This window comes from Aedes albopictus, chromosome 3 (genome assembly GCF_035046485.1).
Source record: "Aedes albopictus strain Foshan chromosome 3, AalbF5, whole genome shotgun sequence".
Lineage (NCBI taxonomy): Eukaryota > Metazoa > Arthropoda > Insecta > Diptera > Culicidae > Aedes > Aedes albopictus.
In genome coordinates, this window is record NC_085138.1 from 377,980,483 (window position 1) to 377,998,866 (window position 18,384).

At 37.3% G+C, this 18,384-nt stretch overlaps 1 protein-coding gene across 1 annotated transcript in view; it reads right to left on the bottom strand.

Moving 5' to 3' along the window:
* Positions 1-6: 6 nt before the first annotated feature.
* The window catches only part of LOC109399104 (uncharacterized), a 34,383-nt gene continuing 16,005 nt past the window's right edge, over positions 7-18,384 (bottom strand). The window contains exons 2-5 of the mRNA XM_029875212.2: positions 15,253-15,637; positions 13,724-14,252; positions 13,541-13,657; positions 7-328 (exon numbers count right to left, since the gene is read on the bottom strand). Coding sequence (XP_029731072.2) covers positions 243-328; positions 13,541-13,657; positions 13,724-14,252; positions 15,253-15,573 — 1,053 coding nt within the window. The 5' untranslated portion in view covers positions 15,574-15,637 and the 3' untranslated portion in view covers positions 7-242. The remainder of the gene's footprint in view (positions 329-13,540; positions 13,658-13,723; positions 14,253-15,252; positions 15,638-18,384) is intronic.

Sequence of the window (18,384 nt, forward strand, 5' to 3'; positions counted from 1 at the left end):
GCCCAATTATGAACGAAATACATTTATTTTATACTGTACAACATTTTTATTTATTGCTAGAAAGCACTTCCGTTCTCTCGTTGGACAACAAATCTTTTCTTAGTCTAGTAGCGTTAAGTATGTAGGTAAGTACACTTCATGTTACTTTTATTTGGTGCTGCTGCTGCATGACTTGAACATAACAAACCCGTTCACTCGCATTGCTTACTTCGAAGGCTAGATATCACCACCAGTGAAGATCGCTACCACTTGAGAAGATATTTCAACTTTCGCAGAAGGATTGGTGTGCCGAAAATCTTGTCCCACATGGTACTGCTGATGCCGAAGCCTGTAAAGAGAGATGATGAAAAATATGAGTCAGTAGGCAGATACAGGGTTTCAGGCACATAGCGGCTTCTAAGGACTTATTATGTCAACAACTTATAAATTTTAATACATAACCTACGCTCACTACACTATACTTTTTCATAATTTTTATCCAGCGGTTGTTTAGGGAGTCTTCTAGAAACTCCTTGAGCTTTCCTAAAGAAAAAAGTATTCTAAACTTACTCCAGAAATGTTTCCTGGTAGTTGTTTCAGGGATTTTTCCTATGTTATCTTACGTCCTTCAGGGACTCTCTATAGATATCCTGCAGTGGATTTTCAGGGGAATTCCCTAGGATTTTCTCAAGAAATTTCTCCTGAAATTCTAATGCACATTCCTACAAATTTCCTGCTGAAGTTCCATCGGAATTTTCTTGGGGTATATATTCTTCCAAAGTTTCTCAAGGATTCACTTCTGAAATTCTGGTAGAGGATTCTCTTGGCATTACTTCGGCGACTGTTTCTGTACCACAAACAAGTAGAGCTCCTCCCGAAGGCCTTTAAAAGATTATTCGTAAAGTTTTACAAAAAACTGTTTTGAGTTCTTTCTTCTTCAAGATCTAGTCTTAGCTATACTTGTATAGACCTGTCATGAATACCTCTGGAGTTCACCTAGAAACAGAAGTAATCCTTTTCGTGGTTACTTATGTATTTTCTCCTGAAATGCCTTGCAATTTCCTCCTGGATTCTTTCCAGAGTTCCAGAGTCCCTACTAAGGTTCCTTCAGAAATTATGGCTAAAGTACCTTATGGGGCTTTCGCCTACAGAGGTTTATCCAGAGATTCCGACTGAAGTTTCTTAAGAGATTCTTCCTGACCTCCTGGGTATCCTTCGAGAATTTCTCCGGAATTTACGGATAGAATTCCTTTGGAGTCCTACAGAGTTTTCTCCTGTCGTCTTTTCATAGGTTCCAACATATGTAAATATATTCGTTTTAAAATTTTTCATGCGGAGCTCCGTGTTTGTAATTTTTTACCACAGACAAACAGACGTAACATCTTGAACAATTTTCATGGAAATCCATCGCCCAGTTCACACTACCATCACCTGGTGGAAAAGTTGCACGAATCACTGTGTTGTGCAATATCGTCAACAGAAGGCGCTAGTGTGAAACGTCAAACGCATAGAAAAACGATGCGCGCGCCTCTGGTTGTGAAAGCCACAACTATGAAAATTTAAAATGATCGTTAAAAGCTTGGTCTATGGAAATTTCGCAAGTGTTACGTCTGTTTGTCTGTGTTTTTACTGTTACTCCAATTTCATTAAAGTGCTAAATTAATCATATTCGAACTTTTGAAAATTCATGCACAAAACTTCACGTTTCTATGAAAACCTTTTGTTTGAATTTTCTGGCCATCTTGAATTTGCATTTTATCATTAATGTTCTGAAAAGGTTAGACTTTTCAGCTTTCCAATGATGAGTTCAGATTTGAAATCGGCGACTTTGAACACAGCAAAAACCGTGATTAAAACATTTAGGTGATCATTGAGTGCAACTATGAGATATCGATGAAAACGTGAGACCTACCTCCCAATCTCCCATACATTTGTATTCCCAGAAATCCCAGACTTTACACTGAAAAAAGTTTTCACATTGTTTTCATCTGATTTTCACATGGACTGTTTCCATACGCATATCCATTGAATTATATGGGAATATCACATAGATTTTGCGAAGTTATGTGATTTTCCAATAGAAGTTATGTGATTTCCTAATGTTTTCCATATACCGTATCGATTTCATGTGAAATTTCCAAAGAAATTTTCATCGGAAAATCCAATAACAGTTATATAGCCAAACTAATGGAAATTTTCCATGTGATATGTGATTTATTTTTTCAGTGTATGTAAATGGCGGCCTGGTTTCAGCGAGAATAACCCATATCTTTTCCGGAATTTATTTGAAGTTAATTGTAACATTCGCATCTGGGTTTTATCCTGGTGTTCTATTGGAAAGGTTCCGGGTCATTTGTCTGAACGCCATTTGGCTGAGAGGACCAGTCGGTCGAACGCCATTTGGCCGAAAAAAGATTGATGAGCTAAAAATGTTACTGTTCCTTAAAATGGATGTTCCTTAAAACTCGAAAAAAACTGCCATTTGCAATCGTTTCACCGACATCAAACAGAAAGAAATTCTAAAAACTACACTTGACGTAAATATTAGAACGTTTAAATTGGCTTCTTTAGGGGCCGTACACAAATTACGTCACGATATTAGGGGGAGGGGTTTTTTGCAGAACGTGACGACCCATACAAAAAATATTGAGATTCCATACAAAAAGTGTGACATTGGGGAGAGGGAGATTGGAAAAGGTCGATTTTTTGCGTGATATAATTTATGTATGACCCCTCAGCGGTGTTGAGATGATTCCATATTCTGAATCTACATGTCAATTTAGCCGAAATCCAAATTTTCATGAATGTTGGTGCCCGGGAACCTATTTAAAATCAGTTTGAAGTTTGTATGGGAGAGAATTGTCGAATCACCCGTCGTCGTCAAAAGGTGATTTCAAAAAATCCAATATCCGTGAATTTTTCAGGTATTCTTACATGGATTTTTCAAAATATACTACACGCTAAGAAAATGTTACTCTAAAATGAGTAAGATTCACACAAAACTGAGCTAAACTGGGACAGCTCAAAAAATGAGTAAATTGCATTTCCAGCGATAGCACTGGCCCAAGTGCAAAAATCCAACTGGTTTAAGCCGTATAATATCACTAGTTTACAGCATTTTTGAACTCGGTAAGCTGATGATCATTTTTGGTGTAGAATCATGCCCTGAGTTCGAAAACGCGAAGGAAAAAAATTACAGTAGAGCGGAAAATTTTTCGACTTTCCATACAAGGTTGATGATTTGAAATCAATTTTTGTTCTATTTTTAAGCAAAGTCGCTCACTTCAAACATCTCATTCTCCGTAATCAATGCTCCGATTGAGCTGAAATTTTTACTGTAACTCGCCTACATATGATATGTCAAATAAACGTCGAGAAAGAATTTTTAGGTTGTTTTTTTCTTATTGAAAAAAATACATTTCTTCAAAAAATGTTGGGAATTTTGCTAAAATTTAAGAAGATCGTCCCTAAAACTCGCCAATATCTTGAATTTCATCAATCTGACGCAAAACCTGTATTCAAATGATCGAATGGTATTGTATTCAGCTTCCAATTTATGGAAAAAGATTTAAAATTGGTTGAACAAAACGTAATATATTTGAATTTTAGTAAATTACATATTTTGAAAAGTTACAAAACTCGATATTGAGCTTAAACTCAAAAACTGTTCTACTTTAAATTTTTTGAAGGTCGGTTTCGAAATCAGCACTAAATTGTGCTTCAAAAATTTTGGTCGTTGACAGAAGTTCACGACTTTCGTTTTATTTTGTAAACTTGTGTATTCTTCGCATCATCAAGAATATTATACGGCTTAAACTGATGAGATTTTCGCACTTGGGCCAGCGCTATCGCTGGAAAAAAAAAATACTCAATTTTGAGTTGTCCCACTTTAGCTCGAAAATGAGTGAATTTTCTGACCGTACCTTTTCATCCAGATTTCCCTTTAAGAGTTCTTTCTCTCAAAAATTTGTTCAGAGATTATCTTAAAAAACCAGTTACCTGCACAAATTCATTCCAGAGTTTCTTTTGTGAGCCCTCTTGGGTTTTTTTTACTGATTCCTCCAAGAATCTCTTTGAAAAAGGGAGAAAAATGTTGGTGCTCTTGAAAATACTATGGAATGAATGCAAAGTAAAATTTCTTTATGATATCTCTGAACCCTTGGTGTCTACTGAAATAGCTGTAGAGACCTATAGGTGCATATATGCATATATATGCAGCCAACAGTGAGTCGTGTGAGGAAACGTTACTTTCGGTGCTCAGCGTAGTGTGTGAGCGTATGGTTATGGTATGCGAAAAAGCTTACTTTTCACTATCGGTATTCGTCAAATAATTTTTATTGGACTCATCTTAAGAAATTCTTCTCAGAGTTCCTCTTAAAACTGAGCTGTTTGTATTGAAATTTCTGCAATATTTTTTTTGTAGAAACTTGTAATCGATCGACTGTATGTTGTAATCGAAACGACGGGCAAATAGCTTAAACACCGTTTAATTCAATAAAGACAGAATAGCTGAAAATCATAAGATTTCAGTTTAAATTAATACAAATATGTTTGTTTATATTAGGAATGAGCCTTCCAGAGAAATCATCGAAAGAATTTTCCAAAATAATAAAGTAATACCTGAATTCTTGAAGGAGTATTTGGACGTCGTACATTTGTGGTAAAATCAATGTAGCACAACTGCTAGGGTTCTGAAGAGTCCATGAAGGAATCCTATAGAAAATAAAAGCCTTCTAGATTTCACTTAGTAATTGCTATAGGAATCTTTCCAGTTGTTTTCTCTAAAGTTTCCTAATAAAGGGCTTCAGCATTATCTTCTTAAATTCAAGAATCTCTGAAGCAGTTTGACCAGCGGTTTCTTAAAATAATTTCATCAGGAACAATTCAAGCAATATCTTTCTTCGTCCAATTTGCCAACAGTTGGAAGTTTTACAGAAATCAGCTCGAGCTTATCGAAAAAAAGCCAAACAATTATAAAGTAATTCCTCATCGAACCACGTGTATTTAAGAAAAAGCATTGAAAAAGTTCTTCAATTATAACCTTTCTAGGTATTTTCATGTATCCCATCTACAAAAGAACCTTATAGGCTGCCCCTTCGCTAATTTCTACAAGTATAGATCGTGCTTCAATGTTTTCAGAATAAGAATTACCTCCAGTCCAGGCTTCCTTTTCGAAAAACTGGTTCCATTGAGAGGCACACGAACAGCAAATTACAGAGTTCCACAACATAATTCTATGTATTACAGCCAATCCTTCTTCGTCAGAGGTATTGTTAACTGGAATAGTTTACCAATTTCTGTTAAAACAATCACTTCTAAATCAGGTTTTAGAAAAAATCTCCTACAGCACTTGCAATAGACGGGTAATTTAGTTAGTTGAAGAGAACAATCTTTCATTATGCACATTAGATATCTGTTTATCAATTTATAATCTAAACTGTAACAACAAAAAAGATGTATGTCTTACGTTACAAGGTATTCAATAAATAAATAAATAAATAAATAAATTGGATTATTTTTGGCTGGATAATCTGGAGTACCGTAAAACGGGGTATCATTGATCAGCGAAGTTACATTGGTCGACCCACCTCATGAAATGTTCAAACAAACATTTTTAATTGAATCAGTTTCTGCTCACGAATGGTATATTGCTATTAAATGACATGGAATTCATAAAAATTGAATTTCATAAACATTGAAATAAATCAATTTTTCTTTAACTGTGCTTCATAACACAACGATACCCCGTTACGTGGGTAGATCACCTTAGAATGGTGCGTTGCGGTGTAAGATCTACCAAATCAAATTTTTATCTTGATATTTACCGTATTTTTAAATATTCCAAGATCAATGTTTGATGCTCTTTTCCTTGCGTTTTGTAGTATTTGTGTTTCAATGTACTGCTAATTAACATTTTATTTCAGCGGGATTCAGGTAAATGTATCGTACGATATAAATAATATTTTAAAAATATGTAGGGGTTGTGTGCTAGTAGTGGACCCTGCGCCTATAGTGGACCCCCTGCAGGAAAACTCGAATATAAATGCCCAAACCAACCGTTTCCAGGCAACTTCCACCGGGGGAACATCAATTACATTGCTACACTGCAGTTCCTGACGAACTTATTGCCCAGTGGCCACAAAAGTCGGATATTTTAACTATTTAATGAATGTAAACACTCAAAAGGGTCCACTATAGGTACACTCAGGGGGGGTCCACTATAGGCTCCATCGGCAGCTTGACAGATAACATGGAAATCAAATGGGGGGGTCCACTATAGCCGCCGAGATATTTGTAAATAACCCTATAGTGGACCCCGGTGGTGTCCATTATAGGCAACAAGGATGCATATTTTTAAATGCGTATTTCACTGGAATAATTTATTAATGTTGTATGTTTGACGGTCTTAACATAAAGAGGGGACATCAAACTTGTTATAAAATTCCACTTTGGAACAATCCACTGACGTAACATAGCTAAAAAGCCGCAGAAGTAAATTTCGATGGCTTAGGGGGTCCACTACTAGCACCCAAACCCTAACTGTGGCGAGCGTATCACTAATATGTAGCTTATTTGACGTACGATGTTAATATTATTTTATATTTCAGATTATCAACCGAAGAAACTAGTAATTCAACCAAATGCCAACAAGATGACGAGAAAACCAGGATGAATTGGGCAGACAACTGATTCGAAGCAGTCTAGCAATGGTGTGCCTGAACGTTAACCAAGCGTATCCTTTGGAGTTTACCCTTCCACTAACAACACCCAAATTCCCGTGACGCCTAGGCCTGAGAGATCGTAGAGTTGTCTACATTTTTCATAGGTGTCCAAAACTAATCATCCTTTCCCATTCCTCAGCATTCGCAAGGACGTGGCCAGGACAGTGCTCGACCATTGGAGGATTGCGTCAGTCTTGTCTAAGAGTCAGAGATTAGTCCCAAATCTTTGTGCTTTGGTTCGGACGGGAAGGAGGCAACCCTCATAACAGCGGTCTAGGACTGTACACCACCTACGAATTTAAGCGACTCGCTTAATGCTAATGCTAATGCTAACTGTGCTTCATAACACAACGAGATACATTGCCAAACATTCATGTTTGGAATGAATACTAGATACAATATTAGGTTAGAAATCACTGTATAATTTCAATAGGATATCCTAGAGTTGGATTTAATAAATGAAACTTTTATAAAAGTGCTCTTTTCAAATAAAATACCGTAAAATGGGGTGTTGAGGGACGGAAAAATTTTTCGTCCCTATTAATTCATGAGTTCTACTTCTTGAAACATTCAGGAAAAGCAGTCCGATCATTGTCATGCTGCCTGCTACGCATATAGATTACAAAATTTGACGGTTTTTTGGAGAAATTGAAGATATTTTACAAAATGTGCGAATTTTTGAAAAATATGAAAATGGGGTGTTAAGGAATTTAAGGGAATGAATGTAAAAGTTCTTATATTTCAAAGAAAGATAAAAATTTATCAATTCTAAACAGTGACTGTAATATTTCTTGAACATCACCGAAAAAGATTATCATAGTCCTGAAGGTGTAGGGACAGTTTCATTGTCATCTATCTTTGTATATGAGATTTTTTGTTAAAGCCTCGAAATATGAAAAAAAATACCGTCAATTGTACCTGAGAAGCTTCAATTTTTAACAAACATATTATGCACAGTTACTATTTAGGGTAACCAAATTGAATAGTTCAGGCTGACCAACAGGTTGTAAACTAACGATGTGTATTGACAGTATTTTGTTCTCTTAAAAATTCATTTATATTGAAATGTTTTATATAAAAGCATCATTAGATGGCCCAGGGTGTAAACTGTGTATTCAATGCTGATATTTCTGAAGCATTGCTGATAGGTCGTATTTTATATTATGAGATATTTTAGCAGTCGTAAGTCATCTTCATAAATACTTTCTTTAGCAAGAGTTAGTGGCAGTCTGTTTTACATAATATTGCTGTGTGCGTTCAAGATGCAAACGGTGCCCAAATGCGCTTCAAACGCGGTAACACATGTTACCACAGGCAACGTAGCAACCATAGCCAATATCACCGCCAACCTAGGATTCGAAAGCTCCCACTGACATCGGGTTACTTGTTAGAAAATCTTACCGCATTTGGTGCTCCCGCATTTGATATTTGCATTTTGAATGCACACAGCAATATATGGAACAAGTGAGCATATTCCACATTTTCAAAAAGCTGTCTCGTTTTAGCGCCAATTATTAATAATACTGGAGTAATAAAACAAACGGAAAATCTATTTTGAAGAATACGCCTTCGTTAAAACATAACAAAACACCTAAAGAACACAAATTTCTGTAAAGAGGAGACTACTGCGGCGTTGAGTAATAAATATTTGACCAATTTTCTTATTATATGTATCAATCTAACACTTGTTTCTTAAGATCTATATTGTATTAGTTGAATTTATCATCCATAGCAACTGTTGGGATGTCTATGGCCCAAAATGAAATCCGTAATACATCATTCAGAATAGTAACTGCTATACAATGAACCAATCGCCACAAAACTTCATGATTCAAATAAAAAAGTTATAAGAGAAATTTCATCCCCTAACACCTCACCAGTTTATGAAACTAGACTTTTTTCACAAAAAATGTCGGTGTTCGAAAACCACCTTAGTTACATCAAATATTTTACCCTATTTTCATTTGAAATTAGTTGTAGAATACCTTACGATTACTCACATATTTTTCCTAATAATATTTCTGACCTCATAAATGATTGTTTCAATGGTAGCGAAATTGAGAAAAAAGCAATGCCGTTCTATTTTTGATGTCTAGTGTCCAGTTAAAAACGTATTTTCATGAGTGGTAATCCTTATAGTATGCCTTTATTCCCAACACACATTTGAAGCGAATTTGGAATTAGTAAATCAATTTTTATGCGGTTTGATGATTTTTCAAAGTAGTGTGTGAAGATGAATCCCTTAACACCCCATGAGTTCTTAACACCCCATTTTACGGTATACGATTTATTAGAAGTAGGCGCTCTTTAAGCCATTGCCTACGTTTAGGCGTTATTTGCGGTTTAGAGGACTTTAATCTTAAAAAAAGTACATAACTTGTAAGTATTTGGACAACATATTTGAAATCAGAGACACCAAATTCAGTAAGTAAGGGTATTTTGAACACAATCGAACATCGATCACTGACATGATCAATGTTACCCCAAATCAACAAAATCAAAAATTTGATTAACCCTTATGTGGCCGGCAGGGTACCCGGGTACCCAGCACCCATTTAAAATACACGGTGTAGAAAAAAGCAAAAAGTTTGCCGGCCACATAACGGTTAAAAAGCCTATTTTAACTCGTTTTAAAGTTTCACAATATTTTTTCGAGTAGCATACGGAGAGGGCCAGTACTTGTTTTAAAAATATTAAACAAGTAACGTTTGCTTTAACGAGATAATTATTCCAGAAAGATTGATAATGCTGATCACAAGGTCATTGTGTCATTGTCTTTTGTTGTCCACAAATGTGAAATGCTCCGCAAAAAACAATCCGTGTTTCATTCTTGCATTCATACAGATCACCCGGAATCTGGATTTCTGAAAGAATTTCTGGAAAAATATCTATAGGAGCTACACCTGGACAAACCCCAAACGATATCTAGTGGGATGTTTAGAAATGCCTATCAGGAAGATTCCTTAGATAATTTCTATAACAAAATTCTAAGGGACGTCTTCTAGAGATTTCTTTAGGAGAGCAAAAATAAAAAGGACTTCCGAACTTTCCAAAGGAGATTTTTTTTTATAGTTTCCCACTGCTATTTCTATGAGAAGTTTCTCATGTAATGCCTACAGCAGGAATTGTTGGGGAATATCTGGAGATACTTTGAGAGAAGTTCTTGAAGGCATGCCTAAATAAATTTATGTAGATTACTCTGCAGAAACTTCTAAAAAAATCTTGCAAAACTTTAGATTTATAGAAGAAACAATTGGAAGATGATTGTGTTTCGTTTTAAGAACTCTATAGTAAAGCATTTTCAAGATTCATCCAGGGATTCAAGGATATTTAAATTTTCAATCAAGTTTTGCAGTGTACTGTATGATGTAGGAGGGGAATGAACATACATTTGGACACAGCAACGCGCCAATATTTTTTGGACACTTACGGCAAAAACAAATGGAAGTGTCCAAAATAAATTGGCGTAACGCTGTGTCCAAATTACGTTGGTTCCCCTACATATCATTCGTTCACTAGAAAACTAGAGAAAAATTTTGGAACAATACAATGAAAAAATCTCCATTTCTTCTAAAATTCCTGGCAATTGATGTTGGCTATTCTATGGGTTTCTATTGGAATTTATCTTTAGGGTTTCCTCTAGAGTTTCTTCTTGACAGGGTTTCACATTTTTTTCTGTGATGCCTTCCGTAATTCTTTCGTAATTTTTACAGAGACTTCCTTTCGACGATTCCTCGGAAATTATGTAAGAATTGCTCCCAAAATATTTGGTTTAATTCTTCTAGGAACTCTAGGATTTATAGTTAAATTTCTGACAAATAAATGACCATTAGATTTCCTGGTACGTATACTGATTTCGAGATCATTGATAGATCCTTTCCTAGTCCCTACGCAAAACCGTAGAAATACTAGTTTAGTTGGATTGCTTCTGAGACTTTTTAGCGAAGTATTTGAAGATAATTTGCAGATTCCTTGTGGGATGAACTAAATTTCAAAATGACGGCAGATTTTTTCTGAGTTTCGCTTTGCACTAGTCAAGGCTTTGCGATGCAGCAAATGCACCGCGGTACACGATCTGTAAACCACTGTTTTAGAGTATATGCTGGAATCCTCAAGAAATTTGTTCACAAATTTCTACATGAATTCCACCTAAAATAACATGTTTTGGGAGCAAATCCTTGAGAATTTTCTGAAAAATACATCGGAGAAATTCATAGACAGAGAGAAGCTAGATCCTAGATGGATTTCCTGGGAGACCCTTCGGGGCCGAAGGGGCCATATCGGACATATTTGACTCCAAATGAAAAATGACTGAATAGATTCATCCTCTTGATAGAAGGGGATTCTATCCTCGGTAAAGCTATTGCAATCGGGCTTGAGGCTTCATCACAGACAAACAGACATACTACTCAAATCGGAATCATCGCACAATTTAACGGTCATTTAGAAAATATAGTGTGGTTCGGACTGTGCTCGCATGTGTCATGGTGGCGCTGCTGTGCCTCAATTTTGCAGAGAAATAAACGCGACGCCGAACAATGTTTACATAAAATGACTCAATCATGAACCTTCATTCATGTTTTATGAATGGATGACACCTCGGGGGAGTCGTCACCAGCAAAATAGTTACATCGAGCCGAGGGAAACAACACCTGCAAATGAATGCTTCGGATTGAGCATTATAGAGGGTGCTAGTGAGATGCCAAACGATGTTTTTGAAGCAATTTTCTTCTAAGTAGTATGTCTGTTTGTCTGTGGCTCATTGACATCCTAGCACAACCTGAAAAACAAAGAAACTTGAAAAAATAACAACATACCTAATGGATTCAACAATATCGTTAAGTGCTACAGTTTTTCAGATCTTAGGATATTCTATATATTCCAAACTGTACAGATGTTTATTCCTTTGATTCTACAGAAGTCATTTTGTTCATTTTGGCAACAAATAATAACATTGCATAATGTTATGGATCTAGTTCAAATCGTGAACCTCTAGAAAACTCAATTGCCGTTCAGCGATATTGCTAGGATATTTCAGATCATCCAAACTAACTTGGAATTTAGGTATACACTAGTAACAGTAGTCTGTCCTGGATTTTAGTCCACTTAGAGCCGTTACAGTAGTTATTTTCGCTATGAAATGTAGCATCACATACCGTTAGTCGGGGTAACTTTAGGCCAAAAATCAAGAAAGATCAACTTTTGGTTGCTCTGATATTCACACACGCTGATCGCTGAAATTTTTGGAATGCACTTTTTTTTCGTTCCTGAATTATGGCCAATTTTGTGAAAAATTACCATATAATACATGGTCATTCTTCACAAAATTGGCCATAACTCAGGAAAGAAAAAAAAAACAAGTGCATTCCAAAAATTTCAGCGATCAAAGTGATTTTATAACACCTTCTCAAAAATATTTTTTTGAAAATTTTCCGCGAATTCGGGCATAGTTTTTTCGGTTTTTCTTTATGAATTTTCTCAACGATGAAACTTTTTGTGGAAAACTTTTTCCAGTTCATATTTTTATGGATTTCTGAGAAAAATTGCTTTCATTTTCATTAAAAAACTTTGTTTTTACGATGCTTCGTTCTTGAGTTATGATTTTTCAAAAAAAAACAAAAATGGTCATAACTCAAAAACGAAAAAAAGTGCATTCCAAAAAAAAATCAGCGATTAAAGCTTATGGAATAACCATCTCAAAAATATTTTTTTGAAAATTTTCCACGAGTTCGGGCATAGTTTTCCGGCTTATCTTTAGAAATTTTCTAAACTGGATTTTTTTTTCAGTTCATTTTTTTTGGATTTCTGAGAAAATTTTCTTTTATATTCTAAAAAAAAAACTTTGTTTCTATAGTGTCAGGGGAAAACAAAAAAATTCCACCTTAGTTTTCCGGGAAAATAGGCGACCCTGAATTTTTCTCATTTTTTTGTTCATATATCCATGAGCCCTGCCTGTGGAAAAATTTTCATGAAAACCTGAGACCCTTCAGCCCAATTTGTACGATAATAGAAAAAAAAATCCCTACAGCTATAGGTCGGACTCGGTTGTCTTACCAAACATACAGGGGATAGACAAAATGATCGAGACAGGAAAAAATTTCACTTTTCCAAATGTGTTCATCTAGCTGTAACTTTTCGAAAAGTGCATCAAATATCCTAAAATGTATAGATTTTTCGATGCACTTTTCGAAAAGTTACAGCTAGTTTACCATTTTTTGAAAAAGTGAAAATTTTGCCTGTCCCGACCATTTTGTCTATCCCTTGTATATCTGGCAAACTGAATGATGTGCAAAGCTGAAATTTTGACTGATGTTTACTAATAATCAAATTAAGCTTTGCAAAATGTGAAAATTGGAGTTGAAATTACAACTTTTCGTTCCTCACATACATATGTGTTAGCGAAGCTTCAGAACCTGACTCCGGGTAATCAAGTCTGACCAAATAGGAACGAAGCGTGAGACAAGATTAAGTAGCTCATTTGATGTATTTTTCAAGACTGAAAAAGTAATTTAACCCTTCAGCGCGCGCGCTGTTGTAAAAAGTACAACACTACCAAAAATCCTCGCTCTTCGTATACAGCGCGAGCGCGGTGCAGTTTCGGTTGCTTGATGGCGCGCGTTCTGAAAGGTTAAAGGTCAAATTCTATCGCAGTCGAATCAGAAAACTGTTAATCAATTAGACTTAAGATGACGAACCTGTAATCGAACAATTTGTGTTTAATATTTGCAAATTTACAGCGAACATGCAGGGTGCATTTTGCCCCACCTACCCCTAGGGCTTGAAAAAATAGGCCTCAAAAGGTTAAGGCTTGACTGGTGGAATACCATTAGTCAACTTACCTAGATCATGATGCACAAAGTGATGCTGATAGTGATATCGCTTCATATGGTACAAGTGCCCTCCATTCGGGCTTCCGTAATGAATGTAGTAATGAATCATATCGTACGCGAGGTATCCTGGTCCAAAAATAGAACAAATTGTAATCAAACTCGAAAGAACCAATCTCATCGATCAACGCATACCTATCAATCCACCGGCCAACATCAGCTGCGGGTAGGGAAGTAGCAACCGTACCGGTTGATAGAAGAACGTGGCCAGTAGCACTGCCGGAACTGGCGGGAACACCAACCGATACGGATCGAAGGGGACCTTGTGGTGGAGGCCGTGCAACAGGAAATGGAACACGTGAAGGAATCGGTTATCCTTCGGGTCCAGGTGAAACACCCACCGGTGCAGCGAGTACTCCAGCAGGGTCCAGATGAACACGCCGAAAGCTAAGCAACCGAACACGGTCGGTGAGAGGTGGTCCCCGAGGGTTAGGTCTTCGGGCCGCTTTGGTAGGTTGTATCTCACGCCCAAGTGGATGATGTAGCAGATGGCGGGGATCCAAAAGGCGGGTACCAACCACCAGGGCGTCTTGGTGAGGTTCTCCAACAAGGCGGGTCCGAACAGGCGCAGTTCTCGGTCAACCGGTTTGTTCACCCATTCGACGTAGTTCTGCCTAAGGGTTGGTATCTGTACCAGCATCGGTTTGGTCCAGTCTACGAGGTGCTGGAAGGGGATAAACAGTTTTGAAATGAAAATTTACCCGTACATTAGGTACATGAGCTGTAATACCAGGAATTCATTTCTTATCGACAGGTGATACAACAAGCCGATGGGGAACGCTTGAATAATGTGTCACCTTGCACAATCCACTTGTGGATTCGGTTATCTATTTGCATAACCGAATCGACCAGTTAGTAGTGGTGTGCGTTGTGATAAGATAAGCCAGCAGTTTTTCTAACGGCTCTGGCTATTGATTGATCGTGAAAAAGTAGACATGCGGTGACTCTGTTCCGTTTATGACGTACTGGTACTGAATGTGGGAATATCAGATTTGTCTCACGTGTTTGAATATTTTCTCGAAAGATACTTTGTTGCCTTTAGGAAAAAAATAATCAAAATTTCTTATCACCTTACCCTTGTCGCCAACAAATGTAAAGTAAGGTGTCACCAAAATGAATAAACAAAAAATATGAAACTGAGTTGCATAAAAATCTGCTATAGGTAGAAGGTATAGTTTAAAAAAAATTCTTAAGGCGAAACTGGAAGCATTTCCTTATTTTTTTGGTTTTTGATTTTTTATAACGATTTTTTATAACGAAGCAATATTTTCAAAATCGGTTTTCGTACAAATGTAGAGTATGGATCAAGGTATCTTCTGATTTTTTTTTCTAGGTGGAAAAAGTTTTTCGTTTTTACAGAAACCATTTTTTTGTAAAATTTTGTTTAAAAATAGTTTCTACAAAAACGAAAAACATTTTCCACCTGGAAAAAAAATCAGGAGATACCTTGATCCATACACTACATGTGTACGAAAACAGATTTTGAAAATATTGCTTAGTTATTTTATGAAAAATCAAAAACCAAAAAGTGAGGAAATGGATCCAGTTTCGCCTTAAATGCAACAAATATCTTCATTATGAAAATGGAAAATCTTCTTCAAAACTACAAATTTAATGAAATATTGAAGAATATCCAACTTGAAAAGATACTTCTATTCACTCACCTCCATGCTGTCATCTGTGGTCTGAGGAATAGCTCCATTGGCCTGTTTCGTTCCGTTCATTCCATTTTTGACCCCATTCACGTACCCGTTCACTTTGCCATTACTGATTAACGCGTTATTGTTCTTATCACAGACTTTGTACTCCTTCATAAGGTATTTAGCGGCATCCGAGTGGCCCGGTGCCTTTTCGAACCGTTCCTGCATGTCCTGCTGGTGCAGCCCTTTGAGGGTGTTCAGCCCTCCGGGATGTTTGTGGGCAAAGTCGGACAAGTCGTAGACGGAGTCCTTGTAGCGGACTAGCAGGGGATCACCCTTTGTCATTTTTGTGCTTATTTTGGTGGCTGTTTTAGCTCGAACTGATCATGGGAATTGTGGCGTGGGGGTTCTGTGGAGTAAAAATATGTATGTATGTGATTAAATAATAGAAGAGTCATATTATTAAAAATGTATTAAGAGGAGGGTCAAGTGTTAGCCATTTTTAAATGCGTTATTAGACATGTATTTTTTCAGTTTTAAAAACTTCTACAACAAATTAGTTTTTCTGACATGTACAAACTTTAAAAAAAAATCCAATGACATTTCTAAATGATATTATTGTCAAAACTTCAGCAGAAATTTCTAACAAATTTAAGAATACTTTTCAGAATTCTCAAATTGCTTCTTTCGGGCATTCTCCAATTCCAAAAATTATTTTAAATATTATTTAAAAAACTCTGCAAAAATATCCCTGGGAAAATCTGCTGAAAACTTCACTGATAATAGATTTTGTTAATAGTCCTCCTGAAACGCCTCAGAAACCACTTGGATTCATACTGAAACCCCCTGGAGCCTCCTGAGATCCCGTGAAGCGCCTCTAAGACCTCTAGGTGCTCCCTGCGATCCTCTGAAGCGCAACAGAGATCACATGGAACCCCGTGGAACCCGTTGAGACCTCTAGACGCCCTTGGAACGTTCCTGAGACTCCTTGAAGCGCTCCAGAGACCCGGTGAGTGCCCCTGAAACTTCCATGAGAGCTCCAGATCGCTTGAGATGCACTTGAAGCACTCCTGAGAACCCCTGGAACCCCTTCAGACCCACTTAAACGCCTCTGAGACCTCTTGGTACCCCCTGATGCCCCGTGGAACCCTCTTAAAACACCTTTGAGATCTTCTGGTACTACCTGAAACCCCCTGAATGCCCGTGTAGCTGCCGCCTTAGAATAGCACTACGGACCACCTGTCCCAGGGGTAAAAGTCCACCGAACAGGTAACCCCAATCCAAGGTGTAAGGCGACCCGTGCTGATAACCTTTTTGGGTTGCGTGGTGGCGAAAGATCTACCAAACCGAACCCTAGTCCTAACTGCTTCCAACTATGGAACATCATATTTTAGTATTTAAAGGAAAATCTTTGGTCCTTGTTACATTTCATACCTTGATGAAAGTGATAGCTCTTGGTTTGGTGCTGACCGAGATGGATCTTGAAACAAGGAAAAATGGGTTACTTTTCCTAATCTTTTAGTCGTTGTTCTCTGCTTTGATGCAGGAAGGATTGGGACCCCGATGCATGGTTAATATCGGTATCATTTCTTAACTTTTTCGTTAAGGAATCCGTTTTTGATTGGAACCTATCAATCAGAATCCTTTCTTGTGATTGAGTTTTTTTTTGTCTAGTTCATTTATTCATGGCTCAATCGCGTGTGAAGCTTTACGGAGCCGCAATTCATTATTTGTATTCAGTTACATATAATTTTCTGACTTTCTTAGGTACTCAAGGTTAGTACTGGGAGGAGGCCAGGGTACTCGTGGCTGCTCAAGGTTAGCGGGTCACAAAATTTTAAGAAAAGGTATAGTGAGGATAAGGTTTCAGGGTTATCTGTAGCACATCCGGGAGGTATCTTGGCTTTTGGCGTCGCCTCTGGTGTTGGCATGGGCTTGTCACGGGTTTTCGTCTGCCGGATGGCCAGGAACTTATAACACAAAAAAGACAAAACATAAAGAAAAAAAACTGAACAAAAAAAAAAAAAAACAGAAGATTATACCTTTATACAACACATGCGAAGAAACTCATAAATGGACCGCATATAGATTAGATCGCGGGTTCTCAACACATCTCTTACTGTAACAAAGGGTTGTCTACCTTGGGCCTCAAGGTTATCCAATAGTAGCGCTCTGGAGGCGTCATTATCCGGGCATTGCCAAACTACGTGGTCGATGTCATCATAACCGGAACCGCACATAGTGCAAAGATTGTCGAGCGCAAGATTTATTCTATGCAAATACACGCCTAGCGAGTAATGGACATAAGTCTAGACATCACACGTATGAAGTCTCGACCGACATCCAAACCGTAATGCCACGCTCGCAAAGAAACATTAGGAATAATAGAATGTAACCACCGTCCCAGTTGGCCATCTCGCCAATCAGGTTGCCAACTTTGAAGAGAACTCTGACGAACTAAATGGAAAAATTCATCGTGTGAAATTCTTCTATCATAGATTTCACCTTCCTGTGCGCCCACCTTTGCGAGAGAGTCCGCCTTCTCATTGCCATAAATTGGGCAATGTGAGGGGACCCACACAAAGGTAATCTTGTATGATCTTTCGACCAATGCATACATCTGCTCTCTTATTTTTGTAAGAAAGTAAGATGCATGCTTTACAGGTTTCATCGACCGAAGTGCCTCAATCGAACTAAGGCTATCCGAAAAGATGAAGAAATGGTCTGCGGGCATGTTGGAAATCATCCCACAGTGGGAAAAAGTAGGTATAAAACGCGAATAAATTCAATATCTCTACTCGGAGTGGACCGATTTGAATGAATTTTTGATACGAACTGTAAAAATCTCTATAGTTTTAGATAAAGAGGGTGTCATTCGCCGCACGATGCTGGAAATCAGTGTTTTGAGCTCGTTTCACCCCACTCTCTCTCACACACACTTTTCTGAGAAAACCATCATTTATTTCCGATTGGCGTGCAAAATAAATGACTTATTTAACTCGTATTTATGTTACAACTTCTATAATATCGGCAATTTGCTGTAGACTTCGTCCTGCTCTTATCTATTGCGTTGCACTCCGAGCGAAGATGTATGTGAAATTTCAAAGAAAATGGGGATATCGGGGTAACTCGAAGATATTCAAATTTTTAGGGCTG